Genomic DNA, 23,377 nt, shown 5'->3' on the forward strand with positions numbered 1-23,377 from the left:
GTGTAAACCTCTAAATGGTGGCAAGAGAAATTGGGAGAGAGAGAGAAGCAAAACCAAAAGAGCAGTTGCCATTGTCTGCAGCACTGCTTCATTTCCATTCAGATTGTACTCTGTGACTTGTGAATATAAATGAGGAACTGAGACTTTGCTAGGGAAGATGACCAGGAAAAAGAAAGCATGTTAAAGTGTGGGAGAAAAAACTACTACGCAAAGAAGTATACAAATCAGGTCCCAGACAAGCAAAATTAAGACTAGGTTAAATGACTGTGTCTTTCTGAGTCTTCACTGTCTTAAGTTTTTATTTATGTTTATTCAATGATATTAGTGCTGTTTTTTATTTCAACCTCATCACTTTTCACTGTTAATTGCAGGTTGCAATAAAAATTATTGACAAGTCTCAGCTGGATGCTGTGAATTTGGAGAAGATATACAGAGAAGTGCAGATCATGAAAATGCTTGACCATCCACATATTATTAAATTGTATCAGGTATGCAGCAATTTTACTTCTATCACTGTGCCTTTTTATCAATAAAAATGTGTAATTTTCCTGATTTTTCAAAACTTTCTAGATTTTGACTACTGCACTTTCAGCCATAGTTATTCCTGAACCTGCCCAGTAATTGCACTATAAAGGACCTTTTTGATGGCATATAGTGAAGTACTATAGGGATACTGACAGCAAGGAAGTCAGATCATACCTCTGAACCAGAAAGTGCAAGAAATGTGGACAAAGGCAAATGTAGTTGGGGGACAAAGTCCCAAAATTAGGCAGGTATTTTAAATATTGCTCTTGTAAACTTAGAAAGTTGTTAGAATAACAGGTTTTGTGTTAGCATTCCTTTTTTGAAGGATATGAAGTCTGAAAATCAAATGTAAGTCACTAGTTAGTTGACTTCAGTTCTCAAACATTTTCCAGAGAATCACACATTTTATGAAGAATATATCAGAAGTATAAGGCAAAAATCTAGATGAGTGAAAATGTAGACAGATTAGAGGTATGAATCAGGTACATAAGCATTTGTTTATTCAAAAGTGTACTTGCTGTGTAAGCTGTCTTTTAGCACAGAAGGATAAAATGCTGACTTCAGCCCTGGTGACCTGAGTTCAGTTTGTAGCTTCTGCATTTGTCGGAGCTGGCATGAAGAGGATGGGTGCAACCATTCTGGGTGGTGCTGGGAGGTCTGAGTCACAAGATGCCATGATCTCCTTGGGTTACAGTGAAGCATGTAGCTACCCTGGGACTTGCATGCAATTCACCAAGCCATGAATATGGTATCTTTTGTTGTGAGTGTTTGTACTTATAAAGGATTAGTGACCTCCATGGTAATGTTGGACACAAGCCTACCACCCTTGGGGAGGGATTGGGCCATAACAGAAATGCACTCATTGATAGGACACCAACAAGGTCAGAGGCTAACTCCATGGCTACCTGGATAGTGTCCTCTTTGTATGCTTTCACCTTCTTGCTGGGAATTCCCATTTTACAGCAGTGATAAGGCTCATGTCTAGTAATGGGAGAGCCTTGGTAGTTTTCAGGCACAGTGTAGAATCATATTTTTTTAAAAAAAAGTGTCTTACAGTAGTTTTGGCATGTTTAGTAAGAACTGAGTCAGAAGTGTACAAACCTTCATACTGACAAAATAGCAAGGGAAAAGTATCAAGGTTGTTCACTGTGAGATGTTTATCTAATGATATCATTCTGTTACTGAATCATCTGCTTACTACCAAACAGCACCATAAATGCTACTTAGTGTTATGAAGGGCTTCTGACATACTCATAATAAAAAAAATCATAGTGTTCATAACAAGCACAATGTCCTTCTATTCTAAAGTTGCAGTATTCTTTACATCGGGGAATCTTCCGCCAAGGGCGACCCGATGTCTGGCCAGTATACAAGAGCTTGTAAGTACTGCTAGCGCGTGAGATGTCACATGAATGACTCAGCTTATAAATGTTTCATCTCCCAAGCCCCTGCTTACACTCATCAAGGGTATCAGACCTTGTCAGAGATTTGAGATGCATGGCTAGGCGTAAAAAGGCCCTTGTGATCATTAGTGTAGTACATAATGTAAGGTGCGGCGGTTTCCATTGTTTCTGACAAAACTTCCAGATTACTGCCATCCACCAAGCTCTTCCCTTCTGATAAGGAGAGCGAGACCATGGAAAGAATAAGGAAAAGGTCTACACCTGTGCCACCCTAGCTTTCCTTGCTATAAACTACCAAACCCATGTGACCTGATATGCTTTGGCACTTCTTTCTCAAGCCACTCAAGCCATTTCTCACCTTCCAGATGCTGATATTAAAACTCAGGTGATGTGTATTTTAGGAGCTTCTTCTCAGGTAGTACACCACTCCATTAAATGCAGCTAGGATGCAGCAGAAGTATCTTCTAGGGCAGCTGCATCTGGCTCTGTTCTTAGGAGGTATTACTGGTTGAGGCTTCAACCATTCTAGATGACATCAAAGCAAAATTAATGGATGCTCCTTTGGATAACAGTGCTTTGTTTGGGGCTGCAGCTGCAGATTTGTTTAAATTTTTGCAGGAAAAGGGTGAGGAACTACAGGACTTAAAACATCTTTGTTTCTCCTGTTCCTAAATTTCAGCGGAATTGTCCCTCAAAGACTTCTTTTGTTAGGAAACAAGATCACCTTCCCACTTCTAAAACAAGGAAAGGAGACAGGAGAGCTCCACAGTCTAAATCCTCTCGGCCAGTTCCTGCCCAGAAGCAGCCCTTTCCAGACAAGCAGTCTGTGACTACCACACTCATCTCAGTCTTACTCTTCCTTCTCTTCATATTTCCCTGTCTCTTCAAGTTTGGGAAACTGTTACTCAAGACTCATGTTTTTTCTCTATTATCAAACAAGGGCACTTCATGGTCTGGAAAACTCTTCCTCCTTTCATGGGCATTCCACGACCACCTCACAGCCAACTTCATCTGTTTGCACAGGTGCCTCAGGAGTTGCTACATCAGGAAACAATTCAAGAAGTTCCTCAGCTCCTCAGAGGAAAAGAGTTTTACTCCAGAGCGTTTCTTATACCCAGAAAAGATGGCCCTTATAGACTCATTCTGGACCTTTCTCACCCACTTTTCTGAAGGTTCCTACCTTCCTCATACTATCCTTGCAAATCGTGTTTCCTCTTATTCGTCCTCAGGCTTACATAGCATCTGTGGACATCAAGGTTGCTTATTTTCACATTTCCATTCACCCCCTTTACAAGAAATGTTTACGTTTCTCTGTTGCTTCCTTGCACTTTCAGTTCTCAGCTTTGCCCTTTGGTCTTGCCATTGCCCCTGGGCTATTCGCAAAGTGCCTTTCTCCTGTAATTGTTTACTGCAGACTTCATGGCACCCAAGTTTACCCTTACCTGGTTGATCTTCTCTTTCTAAATCTTTGTCCAGAGAACCTGGAATCAAATCTTCAGTCACTATTTCTCGTCTACAAAGGTTGGGGTTCACAATTAATTTCAAAAAGTCCCTTCTTTCCCCCTCACAGGACTACATCATCCTGGGGTGCAGGTTGCAGACAGATCTCAAGCTGGCATCTCTGCCTCCTCCAAGAGTTCAATCTCTCATTTCCTTCTTCCAAAGTCTTCTCCCTCTTCATTCTCTTACAGCCAGGGAGTTTCTCAGGCTTCTGGAGTTTATGGCATCCACCATTCCTATGCTACCTCTGGCCAAACTTCCATTTGTCAGCCATTTCTGTGTGTCTGCCTTTCCCTACCACTTTGGCTTCTAGGTTAGAGGTTAAACTCTTTCTCAAAGGTGTCCTTCACATTAAGCCTCTCAGGAAACCTGATCCTCCTCCTTGGGGTTTGAACTTTGTTCTGTAAAAGCTGACTTTAGCTCCGTTTGAGCCTGTAGCTGCAGTTTCTTTGCAACACTGTACTTGGAAAATTGTTCTTTTACTAGTTTTGACTTCTGCTAGAAGGGTGTCTGAACTTCAAGCTTTAATGGCTTCTCCACCTTTTCTGATTTTCCATAAGGACAGGGTCTGTTTGCATGCTAACCCTACCTTTATGCCCAAGATTGTGAATGAGTTGTGTCTTAGCCAATCTGTTCATTTGCCCACCTTTTTTCCTTCTCCACTGTCCTCTAGTGAGAGGATTTTACACACCTCTGATGTGCATAGACAACTCAGATCTAATTTGGATAAAACTAAGGCTATTGGGAAATCTCATCGGCTTTTTTGCTTCTTTTCATCCCAGGGTTCTGGGATTGCCTTTTTCCAAGCAGACTATCTCCTCTTGGATTTCAAAGGCTATTTCTTTTTGTTATGTTTTCCATGGGAAGAGCCTCCCTTTTTCTGTAAAAGCTCATTCTACTAGGGCTGTGGCGTCTTTAGGTGTTTTATGTAAGGATTTCGATGCTATACTATTTTAGAAGCAGCTACTTGGATGTCGGTACATACCTTCACCAAGCATTACAAATTCGTTGACATCTCCAGATCTATAGCTGGTTTTGCTCAAGCCATGCTTCATGGCTTTCTAGAGAGCTCTTCTAGTCCTTTCTCCTCCCAGGTTTCCTCCTAAGCTTTGGTACCCTCCTTCATGTAAAGAATTCTGCAACATTAGAATAGAAGGACAGGATAGTTGTGTGAAATCTTACCATAACCATAGTTGTCCTTCCCTTCTACGTTGCAGTGTTCTTTCCCTCCCCCTCCCCCCTGGTGCTTGCTTTTGTTCTGGATATCTGATAGCCTTCTTGTTTCCTTAGGCTGGTGTTCCTCCTGGGGCATTCAGTTCTGAGGATTGTACATGTGGATGTCGCTTTTATGGCCAACATACTCCTGAGCCATTCGTGTGACGTCTCACGTACTAGCAGTACTTACAAGCCCTTGTATACTGGGCAGACATCAGGTTGCCCTTGGAGGAGGATTCCCACATGTAAAGAATACTGCAACATAGAAGAGAAGGACATCTATGGTTATGGTAAGATTTTACACAACTATTCTTTTTCCATTACTGCTTATTGCTGAATGAATTTTCTCTTTCCATTACTGAGTTGTGGATAGCGTAAGTCAGGTAATAATTTACTTCCTGAAAAATATAATGTAGTGTGGTTATGTTCCTGGCTGTAGATGGTGATGTCAGTTTAAATGATTGTGGCTTCAATAAAACTTTAGAGGCAGAGCCTGACGGACACTAATGGAACTGAAAGGGACACATTTCTTAAATGCACATTGTTACTAATAAATATGCAAAGCATATGTACACTGTAAATGGAAGATGTAGAAGCATAAATAAACAGTGTCTTTGGATGTTTTATTGCAGTATCAGTGTCTCTTTAAGCAATATTCCATTTCATACTGATGAATGGAGGTTAAAAGAAACCATTCTCCATTTAATATTTTAGTAACATTGAGCAAGATGAACATTTGTAATGTAACAATAGTAACTATGTGCCTGGAGTATAACTAAGAGGGTCAGGGAGTCAGGTCCTGGGTACACAGCCATTCCTTGGCAAATCAAGAAAGACTGCAACTCAGGGGTATATGCTTTTAACTGAGTCTGTTACCTACACATTTTACCTCTCTGATTTGATTCCTAATGAATTTTCCTGGGTTCAGAAGTAATCAAACAACGCAGTAGAAATATATATTTTGTAAACAATGACAAAGAGCGATTTTATGAAATATTATTGAAAAGAAAGGACTCGTACAAGCAAAAGAATTTATGCTTACATTTTGTAAAATGCGTAAGTTAATATAGCTCATGCTAACGTCCCAAAGGAAGCTAAGACAATGATTTTAAAATAGTTTATTATTGGCTGTGTGAAGTAAACCAGAAGTAAAATAGAAATGATTGCTGCATAAATTGTTCAGTTTTAAGTGTTTTAAATGGATTGTAACATCACATCTACCCATAACGAAATTCCGAGGACATCACATCTACCCATGTAACACAAATGTGAATAAAATAAAATGAAATAAAATAAAAAACAGCATTTAAGTTGCCCTAATAAAGTACGTTGATTTTAATTCATTAATATATATTTAGAATAAGTCATATTATGTCAGAGTTTCATGACGATCTCTGCCTAACATACAAAGCTATGTCAAACCCAGAGCTGTTGGACATGCTCCACGTAATGAAATCCCAATCCCGGTGAGCTACACACTCTAGGGACCTAAACCTTGTCACCACAATAAACAGAACATGCTGGAGGGATAGATTCCTGTCCCAGAGACTTCCCATACTCTGGAACAGACTACCTATCTATATCAAACAAAGCTCCTCATTAGCACTTTCAAGAAAAATCTTGATGATTGATGGGAGATAGGAAATTCACCCTGGGGATCACTTCTGTGGCTCTGCTTGACAGGGGCACAGGAAAATAATTTTCTTGGGTGGCAAAAACCAGGGTACCGTTTGGCTAGGCTTATATAGGCCCTAGGGCCAATAGCCTAGTACCAACCTATGAACCTATGTACAGTAGTGAGAAGAATATATCATATAAAGTTTAATGTAAAAGAGTGTGAACAGTAGAAGGTCTGCTGCATACTGCTGTCCTGGTAGCCAGTTTGCAAAAATGAGAGTTGTGCAGTGATGTTCTGTCGTGGGGAGAAAAGAATGAAGAAGCGAATCTTGTTAAGAGATCATTTGCAATTCATCTAAGTTTTTATCAGGCAAGTAGAGAGCATTCATACTTTTAACTATGGTTGCAGGATTTGTTTTACATATTGCTGTGCTATCTTCAGGGGTGAGGTAATAGGATATACTTTATGATATCTTTGTGCACTTGAAGTAATTTTGCCTTTAGGCTATTTATGTGATTTGACATGGTCAGTGAAAAGTCAAATGTTAACGCTAGCTGCTTGAAAGAGAAAATATGCTTAGTGCTATAAATGCTGTACCTAAGTGATTTGGCAAGGCTTGGTTAGTTATTAAATTCTGAGATGCTGCCAGAGATCTTAAATTTAGCATTCAGAGAGTGAGCTGAATATTGTGTATCTAGATAGAGGGTTTATTCAGAACTGTTTGAGTCATGTCTAGAACTTGTTTGCGGTGATAGGTAGATTCAGTGAATACCAGATCATCTGCATACAAAATACAACTTGAATGTCTCATATCATAAAACAAAACTTTAATAGAGAGACTGAAGAGCAGAGAGCATAGTCCGGAGATCTGAAGGATGTCAGGAGAAATACTTTGAGGTGATGACGACTCACTGTTGGACTGAACAATAAAAGTTTGTTTATAACGGTAAATTAAAAAACACTTTAGACTTGGAAGTCTGAAGCTGGAAGCTGCCAAAGAGTTTAACAATAAGTGAATCAATCATGAGATTCAGAAATGAGCTTTCCAGATGACCTAGCTGTATGCCTGATGTGAAAATAGTGACAGGGTTACAATTCTAAGACTTACTCTCATTTGCTGGTCTTGGATCCATCCATACCAGACAGTACTGGTAGTATTTTTTTAAATCTTTGCTGCTGCCTGACATAATGTCAGAACATCTGCCTGAGGTCCAGGCAGACTGGGCTGAATAAGGTCCATTGATGCAGAGAGTCAGCCAGTAGTGGACTGAGTAAGAAATGCTTGACTTCTCATGAATGGAGAGACTGAGGGGTCCATCTGTTCCACTGTTAGTACTTTTGGTCGATAATGAGAGATGTGGGAGAGGTAATATGCTTCATGGGGGTAGCAAGACTCTGGAGACAGAAGCAGGCTCTTGCAGATGATTTGTGGGGTAGAATGTTGCTGCATGCTTCTCCCTAAGACTAAGAACACTGCATCAATAGGCCCAGACAATATCCCAGGATGCCTTCCAAATAGCATGAAACATGATCTATCAGGGCCTCTGGAATTACAGTTTAACTGTAGCATACAAACAGACTTCATGCCTCATGAAAGGAGAACAGCAACAGTCATCCCTCTGCACCAAGGTGGGAAAACTACAGACCCATAAGTCTCACTAGTCTTATATGTAAAGCCATGAAAAGAGCTATTATGGAGATGACCAATAGAGATATAGTAAACCTCCAGACACTAGACCCAACCCAGTTTGGTTTCGTCAAGGGCAGATGATGCCTACTCAGCCTGATGGAGTTCTTTGAGAAGGTCACCAAAGCAATGGATGAGGACAGAATTGTGCACACTGCCTACTTTGACCTGGCCAAGGCATTTGACACAATAACCCACTCAGGCATTTTTGACAAACTCAAGAGGTTATGTGCAACCCCTTATGTCACCTGGTGGATAGCCAACTGGCTAACAGACAGGACCCAGGAAGTTAGAATTGGGGAGTCCACCTCTACAAAGAGGCCAGTCACAAGTGGAGTCCCTCAGGGATCAGTCCTTGGACACCTCCTTTTTGGCATTTACTTCTCAGAAGTCAAGGCCAATGTCAGTGGTCTCTGGCTGTCTAAATTTGCAGATGATTGCAAATTAGGAGCTGTCATTGAATCTCACACTGACACAAATGTTCTCCAGGAGGGGCTGACACAGACAAACAGCTGGTGTCAGAGTCATGCACTAAAACTAAATGCCAAAAAATGTGTAATAGTATCCCTTGGGAAGTCATCCATCCCTGGTAACTATCATATTGATGACACATCCCTTAGAGTTGACCCAGTAGTCAGGGACTTAGGGACACACATCAGTAGTAATTTAGCCTGTGACCATCACGCGTCTACAGTGGTGAGGAAATCATTCTTTGCTGTGCAACTTATAAACAAAGGTGTGGCATCTAAGTCCAAGGACGTCATTGATGTTCTTCGTGTTTCACTGTTGCAGTCATCACACTTGGGTTATCTGCCTGCAGGTAGGCCTCAGTCGGCCCGAATACCAGAGTCTTGGGATTTCTGCGTTGGATGCTGTCACATCTTCCATGATGTCAGGTCGTCAGGGGTATAAAACATGCAGCCGACACCATTACATCAGTTTTTCTTGCCCCAGTTTTACTTGCAGAGAAGGAGCCCGAAGCAGAAGCAGTTCGCACGTGCCAGTCGGCCGCTACCTGAAATTTTCATTTTTCGAGTTTCAAACCTGAAGTCTTCTAAAGCTAAGTACCCAGTTGAGGATTCTTTTTTCTTGCTCTAACCAATGTCAGAAAAAGTTAGCAATTGTCTTGCCTGTGGAAAGCAAATACCTCACAGAGATTTTCATTCTTACTGCGTCACCTGTTTAGGCCCAGACCATGATGTCCCTCGCTGTTAGTTTTGTGCCTTGTTTAACACCCAAACCATTCATTGTCGGGTTATTTTTGTAGCTATATTTTTTCGCTCTCATTCTCCATATTCTGAAATGGCTTCGGTAAGCCATCCGACTACTGATCTTCCGAAAAAGAGCAAAGACAAAGACAGACAGACCGCATAAGTAAAAAATTGCCAACGACGCTTATGTTGTTAGTCGCCAGTCCGCCGGTACTCAGTGAGGCGCCTTTGCAGCCCCTGATGCCCGCTTCTACAGATTCGCAGGCCTCTGCTGACACCCATTCGGAGTCCGGTATGTAGCGAGATGCTTCTTCGACTATGGAACCTGCGGATGTCTCTACCTTGGATGGGTCCGGAGCCGCTGTGCAGGCACCAGCTTCTGAGGGTGTCTTCTGACCTACCGATATTCGTATTAAACCGGCAACTTCATTTTTAACTAAAACTACCAAGTTTCTCAGGCCCAGAGTTCGCACTATGCCTAGAAAACTGGTATCCACAGCGCATGCTCAAGCTCCCATGTCACAAAAACAAATGCTTAGAATGGCTGAAGACCTTATTACTCTAATTAGGGGAAGCCAGCCTTCCCCTGCTAAAAGACAAAAAATTGAATTTCCTTCTGATTCTACATACCAGGAGTCCGATGACTCTGACCCTTCTGATTACCAGGACATACCCTTATCTACCTATGAGGATTCAGATGCAGAGGAATCCATTCCCTCTGCCTCCTCTCCAGAGGATTTTTTTTTTTGGTGAAACCTTGCATACCTTAAGAGAGCATTTCCCCTGGGAATGCCAGGACTATCCTCAGTCCAAAAAGAGATTCGGGGAATTTTTAGATTTTCCTCAGCACAGGCCTCTAGCTATACCCCCTGTCCTGGATATTGTCGATGATGTCTTCATGGAATCCAGTCATACTCCTGACAGTTTACCACCAGCTCCTAGAAAACCTGACAGGTACTACAGAGTACCTGACTCTCACAAAATTCTCTTTAAGGATCCCACTGCTGATCCAGCGACCATTTCCCAGGGACCTAAAGGCATTAAGGTCTAAGAGCTTTAGACAGATGGGGTAAGAAGGTATGTACCTCTGCAACTCTTGCCATCAGAGCTTTGAATTGCCAGTTTCATATGTTGAAGTACCAGCAACATATTATGGAACTAATTAAACACAAAATGGTGTTACTTCCAGATTGTGCAGAAAATAAAGATTTACAAGAGTTAATGCATTCTGCAAACCAAGTTAGTAAACATACTTTGCAGTGTGGGTTTGATGACTTAGAAGCATCTTACAGGGCTGCTGTCACTGGGTCTGTACTGAGAAGGCATGCTTGGCTGAAGGAACAAGTCTTGCCAGACCATGTCAAAGCAAAATTACTAGATGCTCCATTAAATCAGGATCATTTGTTTGGCACAAAAGCAGAAGATGTTCTTAAAAATATGGAAGAAAAAGCTAAATCTATGCAAACTGTCAAAGATTCCTTACAGGTGCAGCCACCTAGATTCAGTAGGCATTGGCCTTCAAAAAACTGGTCCTTTCCAGTCCCTCCCAGGCCTTTTAAGTCCAAACCCAGGGGAAACAGACCTCCAAGACTACAGTCTCAGGGTATGCAGAGATCTAAACAATGGAGTGTTCCCACCTCAAAAACACGGAGTGTTAAGCCACCCCCTTATGGAAAAAGTTCACAATGACTTTCCAATTATCCTTCCCAGCCATGCCCAAGTACTTGCACCCCTAGGAGGAAAACTCGCCCTTCATGCAAAAAACTGGATGTCCATTACTCAGGACCGATGGGTTCTAAACATTGTATCCCAGGGATACAGATTCTACTTCCACTCACTGCCAACCTCAAGTGGGTTGCCAGACCTTCCTACAAACCAGTGGGCAGAGGCTTAAAAGCAAGTACTTTCCCTTCTCCATATCAGGGCTATTCAACCTGTTCCAGTAGAACAAAGGGGACATGGTTTTTACTCCAGACTGTTCCTGCTGCCCAGAAAAGAGAGCTTTGGCACCCTATCCCGGATCTATCAATTCTCAACACCTTTCTGCTGGTCCCAAAATTCAAAATGCTTACACTGCAACAGCTTCTTCCTATGCTAGCCAAGGATGCCTGGTTAGTCACCCTAGACTTAAAAGAAGCTTATCTGCACATCCCCATAAGGGAGTCTTGCAGGAAATATCTGTTTCAGGGCAGGCTCTGTGGACTATCAGTTCTCTGCACTTCCCTTTGGCTTATTTACTGCGCCCAGAGTATTCACAAAGTGCCTGGCTCCAGCCATTGCATACTACAGGCAGAGAAATATTCAAATTTACCCATGCTTGGACGATTGCCTGATTCAGGCGGACAATCAGGAATTGCTACTTCAGCACCTGGCATTTGTAAAAAGATTTAACTTCACTGGGATATGCCATCAACGAAAAGAAATCACAACTAGTGCCTGGCCAACAAATTGTATTTCTGGGTGCAAGCTTGAACACAACTTCCTAGATGGCATTCCTCACTCCAGAAAAGCAGGTCCATTTGACAAACTATTTCAAATTAATGGCCACCAAAACCCAGCTATCTGCAAGGAAAATACTGTAAGCCCTAGGGTTCATGGCCTCATGCATTCTGCTAATTCCATATGCAAGACTGCATATGAGGAAACTTCAGTGGTACTTAAAAAGTCTCTGGTGTCAACATTCTCAGGACCTGGAAACAATGATTCCTATCATACCTTGTCTAAGGGCAGAGTTCCTTTGGTGGACAGAGGCATGCAACCAAAACAAGGGACTTCCTTTCACTCAACCCCTCGCCGCCCAAACCCTGACAACAGACACATCAGACTATGCATGGGGGCTCACATGGCAGGCAAATGCATTCAAGGCAAATGGAGCCCAGAACAAATTCCCCTGCATATCAATCAAAAATAGATGCTAGCTGTACAGAATGCTCTGACAGTCTTCAAATACCTTATCCTTCCAGGACAGCTCCTGATAAAGACAGACAACACCACAGTTATGTGGTACATAAACAAGCCGGGCGGAACTCATTCTTACCCACTCTGCAGGTTAGCCACGGCCCTGTGGAACACAGCCTTGAGCAACCAAGTGCACCTACAAGCTCAATTCCTGCCAGGCAAGCAATATTCACTGGCAGATGACTTAAGCATAAATCTACTGGACCCTCATGAGTGGAAACTGGAACTCAACTCATTCAAACTTCTAACCCAAAGGTGGGAAACACCGGAGGTGGACCTTTTTTCCTCCCCCCAAAACCACCAATTGAGCAAATTTTGCACCAGGAACCTTCACAGCAGAGTCTGGAAGGTGGATGCCCTATCCTTTACTTGGGAAAACCTCTCAATTTATGCCTTTCCTCCTCTGCCCTTCCTCTCAAAAGTACTACTCAAGATCAAACAGGACAGGCCAAAGGCAATTCTTATTGCACCAGACTGGCCACGCCAGCACTGGTACCCACTCCTACGCAGTCTGACAGCAGTGCCACCCTGGCACCTACATCAGACACCTTCCCTGCTGTCTCAGCAGGAGGGACAGATTTTGCATCCACAGCTGCAAACCCTAAACCTTGCAGCCTGGCTTTTCCCCTGAATACACCACCAGCATCCCTCAGCAAACAGGTGCTGGATGTCATCCTTGAGGCCAGAAGGCCTAGTACTAGGAAATCCTATGCTGAAAAGTGGAAAATATATTGTTCTTGGAGTCAGTTTCAAGGAAAGGACACAGCTGTGCCCACCTTACCTCAAATCCTTGATTACCTAGCAGAGCTGCTCCACAGAGGCCTATCCTTCTCATCCATTAAGATTCATGCCTTTGCTGTCTCAGCTCATTATAATACTGAGCCACCTCTCTTTTCTTACCCTCTCATCAAACTGTTCCTGAGGGGAGCTAACAATTTAAGGCCCCCTAGGAGAGCTTCCACCCTGGCCTGGAACCTTAACTTTGTACTGGAGAAGCTCACACTTCCCCCTTTTAAACCTGCTGCTTCAGCAGAGTTAAAATTCCTCTCTTGAAAAACAGCCTTACTTCTAGCTATTACTTCAGCAAGAAGAGTGTCTGAGTTACAGGCACTAATGGTGGTGGAGCCCTTCATTATTTTCCATGCTGAACAGGGTTTCCCTCAAAACTAACCCATACTTTATGCCCAAGGTGGTATCCAGTGTGGCTTTAAACCAATCCATCCATTTGCCAACCTTTTTCCCTAATCCTCAGAATAAAGGGGAAATGATCCTGCACTCTTGGATGTGAACAGACAGCTCAGGTTCTACCTTGACAGGACTAAGCCTTTCAGAAAGTCTGACCAGCTGCTAGTCAGCTTTGCTACAGGGGCAGAGGGCAAGGCCATTTCGAAGCAAACCATTTCCAAATGAATAGCACACTGCATCCATTTCTGCTACAAGCACCATGGAAAACCTACCCCTCAGGGAATCAGAACTCATTCCACTAGAGCTACTTCAACCTTTACAGCATTTCTCAGAGGAGTCCCTACCAGGGACATCCTGGATGCTGCAACCTGGAGTTCTGTACACAACTTCACCAAGCATTACCACATACCTATTTTTTCTAAATCCAGAACTGGATTTGCTACAGCAGTCTTACAAGGCCTGCTAGCCAGCCCTAATACTTCTTGACTGCCTCCACCCTTCCTCAACTTTGGGAATCAACCCAAGTGTGATGACTGCAACAGTGAAACACAAAGAACATAGTACAGATGTTCTTCGTGTTTCACTGTTGCAGTCATTACATTTGGGTAATCTGCTGGCAGGTTGCCCTCAGTCAGCCTGAATTCCAAAGTCTTGGGTCCTGCGTTGGTTGCTGTCTCTTCTTCCATGACGTCAGGTCATCAGGGGTATAAAGCAGACAGCCGACACCATTTTCTTTAGTCTTTCTTGCCGCGTGGTGCCCGAAGCAGAAGCAGTTCGCAATTGCCGGTCGTCCGACTCCTGAAATTTTCGAATTAGAGTTTCAGAACCGAAGTCTTCACTAAAGCTAAGTACCCTGTTGGGGAAACTTTTTCTTGCTCCATACCGATGTCTGTAAAAGTTAATAATTGCATTACCTGTGGGAAGCAAATACCTCATAAGGATTTCCGTTTGTACTGTATTCCTTGCCTAAGCCCTGATCATAATGTGCCTAGCTGTCAGTTTTGTGCTAGATTTAACCAATGCACTATTAAGCATCGGTATTTCTTTGCCCCAAAATATTTTGGAAACAGATTTAACTATCCTGAAATGTCGTCGGATAGCAATCCGACTACCGGAGTTCACAAAAAATGCAAAGAAAAGGACAGAGACAGACTGTCGAAGTCCAAAACCAATGATGAAGCTTCTCCTAAGCCAGTTGCCAGTTCACCGGTACTCAGTGAGGCTCTTTCGCAGCTCCTGATACCCACTATATTTGAGTCACAGGCCTCTACCGAGACCCATGTGGAGTCCGGCACGCCGCGAGATTCTCAAAGTATTGTACCTGCGGATGTCTCTCCCTTGGATGGGTCCGCAGCCGCTGAGCAGGCACCGGCTTCTGAGGGTGTCTTCAGGCCTCAGAATTTCTATATAAAACCGACGCCAGTGTCAAAATCAAAGACAAAAGCAACTTCTAAAGCTAAAAAAAGGACGCATGAGCCATGTGCTCAGGCCTCTATGCCCAAATAATAAGATAAGATAAGAGGCCTATGCAAGACACTGATTATGAATCTTCAGATCAGGTTTCTATTTCTCCTGATTCCTCTTCTGATCAGGAATTTTCTATACAACCCTATGAGGATTCTGATGCAGTGGAATCTATTCCATCTGCATCTCCTCCTGAAGATTATTCCTTTGGAGAAACCTTGCATACTTTGAGGAAGCACTTTCACTGGGAGAGCCAAGATTTCTCAGAATCAAAAAAAGAGGCTTAGGGATTTCCTTCTTCTCCCTCAGCATAGGCCTTTAGCCATACCTCCTGTTTTAGTCATTGTGGATGATGTGTTTTCAGAGTCAAGCTTGACTCCAGACTCCTTACCTCCGGCTCCTAACAAGCCAGACAGATATTACAGGGTTCTTGACTCTCACAAATTTTTATTAAAAAACCCTGCTGCTGACCCTGAAACTATTTCACAGGGTCCAAAAGGTGTAAAGGCATCAACAGCAAAAAATCCTACCCCCTCTGATAGAGATTCCAGGGCACTGGATAGATGGGGAAAGAAGGTTTATACATCTGCAACCATGGCAATTAGGGCCTTAAACTGCCAGTTTCATATGCTCAAGTATCAACAGCATGTTATGGGATTACTGAAACAGAAAATTATGTTTATTTCTGAATGTGCAGAAAATAAAGAATTGCAGGAATTATTGCATGCAGCAGAACAAGTTGGAAAGCATACTTTGCAATGTGGTTTTGATTCCTTAGAGGCCTCCTGCAGGGCCGCAGTTACTGGATCTTTGATTAGAAGGCATGCCTGGCTAAAAGAGCAAAATTTGCCTAATCATGTTAAAGCTAAATTGCTGGATGCACCTTTACAGCATGATATTCTGTTTGGTATTAAGGTAGAAGAGGTTTTAAAGAAAATGGAAGACAAAGCTAAGTCTATGCAAACTGTAAAAGACTTCTTACAAGTGCAGCCACCAAGATTCAGTAGACACTGGCCTACAAAAAACTGGTCCTTTCCTGTGTCTGACAGAGCTCCACAGGGAAAATCCAGGTGCCCCAAAGGTTCTGGATACCAGTCACAGGATTCGTACAGGACAAAGCAATGGGGTGCCTCTACCTCCAAATCTGGAGGAAATAAAGCGCAACCCTACAGTAAACAGTCGCAATGACTTCCCTGTGCCATCACCAAGCACTTATCTTTTGGCAGCACCCTTAGGGGGAAAATTAGCACTTTATGCTCAAAATTAGCAGTTAATAACCCAGGACAAGTGGGTATTAAACATAGTATCCCAGAGATACAGATTCCACTTCCACACTCTGCCAAAAAATCAATGGGCAGAGGCACAGAAACAAGTTACGTCCCTCATGGATATGGGTGCTATTCAGCCAGTGCCAGAACAGGAAAAAGGACAGGGGTTTTACTCAAGACTGTTCTTGGTACCCAGAAAAGACAAGGCCTGGCGCCCAATACTGGATTTATCAATTTTGAACACATTCCTGGACATTCCAAAATTCAAAATGCTAACTTTGCAGCAGCTTCTGCCCATGCTGGGCAAGAACGCTTGGCTAGTGACTTTAGACTTAAAAGAGGCATACCTGCATATCCCAATAAGGGAATCGTGCAGAAGATACCTCCATTTCAAGGCTGGCTTTATGCATTACCAATTCTCTGCACTGCCCTTTGGCTTATCTACTGTGCCCAGGGTCTTTACAAAGTGCCTGGTACCAGTAATTGCATTTTGCAGACAGAGGTATACAAATCTATCCTTACTTGGACGACTGTCTCATTCAAGCAGAGAACAAGGACATTCTTCATTAGCATCTGGAGTTTGTGAAAAGGCTTCCAACATGCCTGGGGTACACAATAAACGAAAAGAAGTCACAACTGGTACCCTCTCAAAAGATAACATTCCTGGGTGCAAGCTTGAATACAACTGCCCAAATGGCTTTCCTCACGCCAGACAAACAAAGGCAACTGTTTACTTCAAACAGATGGCAACAAAAACCCAGTTATCTGCAAGACAAATTCTGCAGGCTTTGGGGTTCATGGCATCCTGCATTCTACTGATTCCGTATGCAAGACTGCATATGAGGAAACTGCAGTGGTACCTAAAAAGTTTATGGAGTCAACATTGTCACAGTCTGGAAACAATGATTCCTCTCATTCCTTGCCTGCAACAGGAGTTTCCTTGGTGGGCATAGGCATGTCATCAAAACATGGGACAGTCCTTCATTCTACCCCCTGCCAGCCAAACCTTAACTACAGATGCATTGGACTATGCATGGGGGGCCCACCTGGTGGGAAGATGCATTCAAGGCATATGGACCCCAAAACAAATGCATCTGCATATCAACCAAAAAGAGATGTTAGCAGTTCAAAATGCCCTGACAGCCTTCCAGGACTTACTTCATCCAGGACAACTACTGATAAAGACTGACAACACCATGGTTATGTGGTACATAAACAAGCAGGGGGGCACACACTCATATCCCCTTTGCAGACTAGCCATGGCATTGTGGAACACAGCCTTGATTTACCAAGTACATCTTCAAGCTCAGTTCCTGCCAGGAAAGCAAAATACTCTGGCAGACGACTTAAGCAGAAACCTTATGGACCCTCACGAGTGGAAACTGGATCCACAAGTCTTCAGCATCATAACAAAGAAATAGGGGAGCCCGGACATAGACCTTTTTGCATCTCCTCGGAATTATCAACTGGACAAATTCTGCACAAGGACTTATCACAGGCAAGCATGGAAAGTGGATGCCCTATCCTTCAGTTGGAAAAACCTATCAGTTTACGCCTTTCCTCCTCTGCCTCTTCTTCCCAAGGTCCTACTAAAGGTCAGACAAGAAAAAACAAAAATGATACTAATTGCCCCGGACTGGCCCCACCAACACTGGTATCCAATCCTAAGGAATATTTCTCAATTCCCAGCTTGGTACTTGCCTCAAATATCTCTCTTACTGTCTCAGCAAAACAATCAGCTCCAAACACTGAACCTGGCAGCATGGCTGATCATGTAGTTATTCAAACACCTCTCAGTAAATCTGTGATGGATGTCATTTTGGAAGCCAGGAGGCCTAGTACTAGAAAATCTTATGCTGATAAATGGAAGAGATTCTGTGCTTGGAACTAAGCACAAGGAACTGACACAGCAGAGCCAAATATTCCTCAGATTTTACAATACTTGACTGAGATGCTTGACAAAGGCCTATCTTTTTCATCAATAAAAATCAATGCATCTGCCATCTCGGCTCATTACAACACAGAGCCACTGATCTTTTCTCACCCTTTGCTAAAACAGTATCTTAGAGGGGCCAAAAATTTAAGGCCTCCCAGAAGATCGCCAATTCCTGCATGGGACCTCAATTTTGTGTTGGAAAAGCTCACCCTGCCTCCATTTGAACCAGCTGCTACTGCAGATATAAAGTTTTTATCATGGAAAACAGCTTTGCTCCTGGAAATTATTTCAGCAAGAAGGGTTTCAGAGCTACAGGCCCTCATGACTGTGGAGCCTTTTTATTATATTTTACCCAGACAGGGTGTCCCTCAGGACCAATCCTTCCTTTCTGCCTAAGGTGGTTTCTAGTGTGGCTCTTAACCAAACTGTTCATCTGCCAACTTTTTATCCAAATCCGCAGAACAAGGGGGAGTAGATTCTGCATTCCTTGGACGTACCAAAAACTAAGATTCTACTTGAGCAGGACTAAAGCTCTAAGAAAAACTGAGCAGCTACTGGTGGCATTTGCTGAAGGATCAGAGGGAAAGGCTATTTCAAAGCAGACTATTTCAAAGTGGATAAGCCACTGCATTCATTTCTGCTACTTATATCATGGTAAACCGGTGCCCAAGGGTATTAGGTCTCATTCCACCAGGGCTGCAGCTACATCAGCAGCTTTTCTCAGAGGGGTACCAACCAAAGACATTCTAGAAGCTGCTTCTTGGAGTTCTGTTCATACTTTTACAAAGCATTATCATTTGCCTCTCTTCTGTAAGTCCAGGGCAGGCTGTGCCACTGCAGTTCTGCAGGGCCTTATAGCCGCCCCTAATGCTGTTTAGCTCCAGCCTCCCATCCATAGCTTTGGGATTCTACCCAAATGTAATGACTGCAACAGTGAAACATGAAGAACATAGTACAGTTGTGTACACTTACCATAAATGTAGATGTTCGATTGTATTCACTGTTGCAGTCCAGGTTACCCGCCCACCATCCCCCTTTTATTCTGGAGTCTCTCTTTCCTTCACTATATTCTACAGCCTTTGTGGTGTATTTGCTTTTAGATGAAGGTAAAGTTTATGTTGTTGCATGTATATATAATTTATATATATTTCTGCTCCCCATTTGGGGGGCACCTGACATCTGGGGCAAGAAAAACTAAAGAAAATTGCATTGGCTGCCTGTTTTATACCCCTGACGACCTGACGTCATGGAAGAAGAGACAGCAACCGACGCAGAACCCAAGACTTTGGAATTCAGGCCAACTGAGGGCAACCTGCCAGCAGATTACCCAAATGTAATGACTGCAAAAGTGAATACACTCGAACATCTACATTTACGGTAAGTGTACACAACTGTACTTTGTGTACACTTACCATAAATGTAGATGTTCGAGTATATTCACTGTTGCAGTCCTGGATGTTCTTCGTGTTTCACTGTTGCAGTCATTACATTTGGGTAATCCTGTTGGCAGGTTGCCCTCAGTCAGCCTGAATTCCAGAGTCTTGGGTCCTGCGTCAGCTGCTGTTGCCCCTTCCCTGATGTCAGGTCATCAGGGGTATAAAAGAAGCAGCTGACGCCATTTTCCTTAGTCTTTCTTGCCACGCGGTGCCTGATGCAGAAGCATTTCGCAAGTGCCGGTCGGCCGACTCCTGAGATTTTCATGTTCGAGTTTCAGATCCGAAGTCTTCATTAAAAGCTAAGTACCACATTGGGGAAACTTTTTTCTTGCTCCAGACCTATGTCAGAAAAGTTAATAATTGTATTTCTTGTGGAAAGCAAATGCCTCATAAGGACTTTCACTCTTACTGTATTCCTTGCCTAGGCCCTGACCACGACGTTTCTAGTTGTCGGTTTTGTGCTAGATTTAACCAACGCACTATTAAGTGCCGGTATGATTTTGCACTAAGCTATTTTGGGTGCAGATTTAATTATACAATGCCGTCGGGATAGCCATCCGACTACCGGAGTTCACAAGAAGTGCAAAGAAAAGGAAAAAGACAGGCAACTGAGGTCCAAAACCGACAACGAAGCTTCTCCTAAGTCAGTCGCCAGTTCGCCAGTTCTCAGTGAGGTGCATTCGCAGCCCCTGACGCCCGCTACTTTAGAGTCGCAGGCCACTACCTTCTCCCACGTGGAGTCGGTCAGGCCGCTGGAAACTCAAGGTATTGGAGCCTCGGAGACTATTCCCTCAGATGGGTCCGGAGCCGCTGAGCAGGCATCGGCTTCTGAGGGTGTTTTCAGACCTAAACAATTATACATTAAACAGAGTACAGTTTCAATGGCAAAGACTAAAGCACCTTTAAAGGCAAAGAAACAAGTTCACCAGCCACATGGACAGACCTCCATGCCCAAAAAACAGATGCTCAAAATGGGTGAAGACTTAATTACCTTGATCAGGGGTTCCCATCCCCCTCCTGATAAGAGGCCTAGGCAAGAGACAGACTATGAATCTTCAGATCAGGTTTCCATTTCCTTAGATTCCTCTTCTGATCAGGAATTTTATCTTCCCCCCCTATGAGGATTCTGATGCTGAAGAGTCTATCCTTTCAGCTTCTCCTCCTGAGGACTATTCCTTTGGGGAAACCTTGCATACCATGAGGGAGCATTTCCACTGAGAGGGCCAAGATTTTTCAGAATCTAAGAAAGTGGCTCAGGGACTTTCTTCTACTTCCTCAACACAGGCCTCTAGATATTCCACCTGTGTTAGACATTGTAGATGATGTGTTTTCAGAGTCTAGTCTGACCCCTGACTCCTTACCTCCAGCACCTGTTAAGCCTGACAGATACTACAGGGTTCCTGACTCTCAAAAATTCCTTTTCAAAAACCCTGCTGCAGACCCAGAAACTATTTCTCAGGGTCCCAAAGGGGTTAAGGCTTCCACTGCAAAAAACCCTATCCTCTCTGACAGAGATTCTAGGGCACTGGATAGATGGGGAAAAAAGATTTACACATCTGCTACCTTGGCTATAAGGGCCTTAAACTGCCAGTTTCATATGCTCAAGTATCAGCAATATGTCATGACACTGCTTAAACAGAAAATGTTGGTAAATTCTGACTATGCAGATAACAAAGAAATGCAGGAGTTATTGCATGCAGCTGAACAAGTTGGAAAGCATACTTTGCAATGTGGTTTTGATTCTCTGGAGGCCTTCTGCAGGGCCGCAGTTACGGGTTCTGTAATTAGGAGGCATGCTTGGTTAAAGGAACAAAATCTGCCTGATCATGTCAAAGCTAAATTATTAGATGCACCATTACAGCATGATACCTTGTTTGGTTTTAAGGCAGAAGAGGTGTTAAAGAAAATGGAGGACAAAGCTAAATCTATACAAACGGTCAAAGATTTTTTACAAGTACAGCCACCTAGGTTTAGCAGACACTAGCCAACGAAGAATTGGTCCTTTCCTGTGTCAGACAGACCTTAAAGGGGCAGACCTAGATGCCCTAGAGGCAGATCCCAGCCGCAAGGTTCATACAGGTCTAAACAATGGGGTGCTTCTACCTCCAAAAGTGGAGAAGACAAATCACAACCTTACAGAAAATAGTCCCAATGACGTCCCCCTGCCTGCGCCAAGCACTTATTTACTGGCAGCACCTTTAGGGGGAAAACTAGCACTTTTTTTCTCAAAATTGGCACATTATAACCCAGGACAAATGGGTTCTAGACATAGTGTCACAAGGCTACAAGTTTCACTTCCATACCCTGCCAAGGGCAAACAGTTGGACAGACCTGCCAAAAAATCAATGGACAGAGGCTCAAAAACAAGTCTCATCCCTCATGGACATGGGGGCTATTCAACAAGTGCCACAGCAAGAGCAGGGACAAGGATTTTACTCAAGACTATTCTTGGTACCCAGAAAGGACAAAGCATGGAGACCAATACTGGACCTCTCTATTCTAAACACTTTCCTGGATATTCCAAAATTCAGGATGTTGACCTTGCAACAGCTTCTGCCCATACTGGGCAGAAAGGCTTGGCTTGTCACTTTAGACCTAAAAGAGGCATACCTGCATGTCCCTATCAGACAATCATGCAGAAGATACCTCAGATTCAAGGCTGGTTCAAAGCATTACCAATTCTCTGCACTGCCCTTTGGCTTATCTACTGCACCCAGGGTCTTCACAAAGTGCCTGGCACCAGTAATTACTTTCTGCAGACAAAGAGAAATACAGATATATCCTTACTTGGACGACTGCCTCATTCAAGCAGAGAACAAGGACATTCTACTACAGCATCTGGCATTTGTGAAAGACTTTTAACATTCCTAGGGTACACAGTCAACGAACAGAAATCAAAACTATACCCTCTCAAGAGATAATATTCCTGGGTGCAAGCTTAAATACAACTGCCCAGATGGCTTATCTCACGCCAGACAAACAAAGGCAACTGACTACCTATTACAAAATGTTAGCAACAAAGGCCCAGTTATCTGCAAGAAAAATTCTGCAGGCTTTGGGCTTCATGGCATCCTGCATCCTACTAATTCCATATGCAAGATTGCATATGAGGAAACTTCAATGGTACCTAAAAAGTGTTTGGAGTCAACATTGCCACAGCCTGGAAACTATAGTTACTCTCATTCCCTGCCTGCAACAGGAGTTCCGATGGTGGGCAATGGCTTGTCACCAAAACAAGGGACAGCCATTCACATTATCCCCAGCCAGGCAGACACTAACAACGGATGCATCAGACTATGTCTGGGGGGCCCACATGGCAGGAAGATGCATTCAGGGCACATGGACCTCAAACCAAATGCATCTACATATCAATCAAAAAGAGATGCTAGCTGTTCAAAATGTCCTGACCGCCTTCAAGGACCTACTTCATCCAGGACAACTACTGATAAAGACAGACAACACCACGGTTATGTGGTATACAAACAAGCAGGGGGGCACACTTTCTTACCCCCTTTGCAGACTAGCCATGACTTTGTGGGACACAGCATTGACTTTCCAAGTACATCTGCAGGCACAATTCCTGCCAGGAAGGAAAAATACTCTGACAGACGAACCAAGCAGAAACGTCATGGATCCCCACGAGTGGCAGCTGGATCCACAAGTCTTCAGCATGATAACAAGGAAATGGGGATGCCTGGACATAGATCTATTTGCCTCCCCTCACAACTTCCAACTAAAAAGATTCTGCACAAGGATTTCTCACAGACAAGCATGGAAAGTGGGCGCCCTATCCTTCAGCTGGAAAAACCTATCAGTATATGCCTTTCCCCCTCTGCCTCTCCTCCCCAAGGTACTCCTAAAGGTCAGACAGGAGAAGCCAAAGATGATACTGATTGCCCCAGACTGGCCCCGCCAGCACTGGTACCCAATCTTAAGGAGCTTGTCTCAATGCCCAGCTTGGACCTTACCTC

The 23,377-nt window shown here is 43.4% G+C and overlaps 1 protein-coding gene across 1 annotated transcript in view; it reads left to right on the forward strand.

The window, feature by feature from the left end:
* The window catches only part of SIK2 (salt inducible kinase 2), an 811,735-nt gene that overhangs the window by 160,364 nt on the left and 627,994 nt on the right, over positions 1–23,377 (forward strand). Inside the window, exon 2 of the mRNA XM_044080995.1 lies at positions 372–488. Coding sequence (XP_043936930.1) covers positions 372–488 — 117 coding nt within the window. The remainder of the gene's footprint in view (positions 1–371; positions 489–23,377) is intronic.

Source organism: Protopterus annectens, chromosome 8.part0 (genome assembly GCF_019279795.1).
Source record: "Protopterus annectens isolate FY-2018-M chromosome 8.part0, PAN1.0, whole genome shotgun sequence".
NCBI classification, from domain to species: Eukaryota; Metazoa; Chordata; order Ceratodontiformes; family Protopteridae; genus Protopterus; species Protopterus annectens.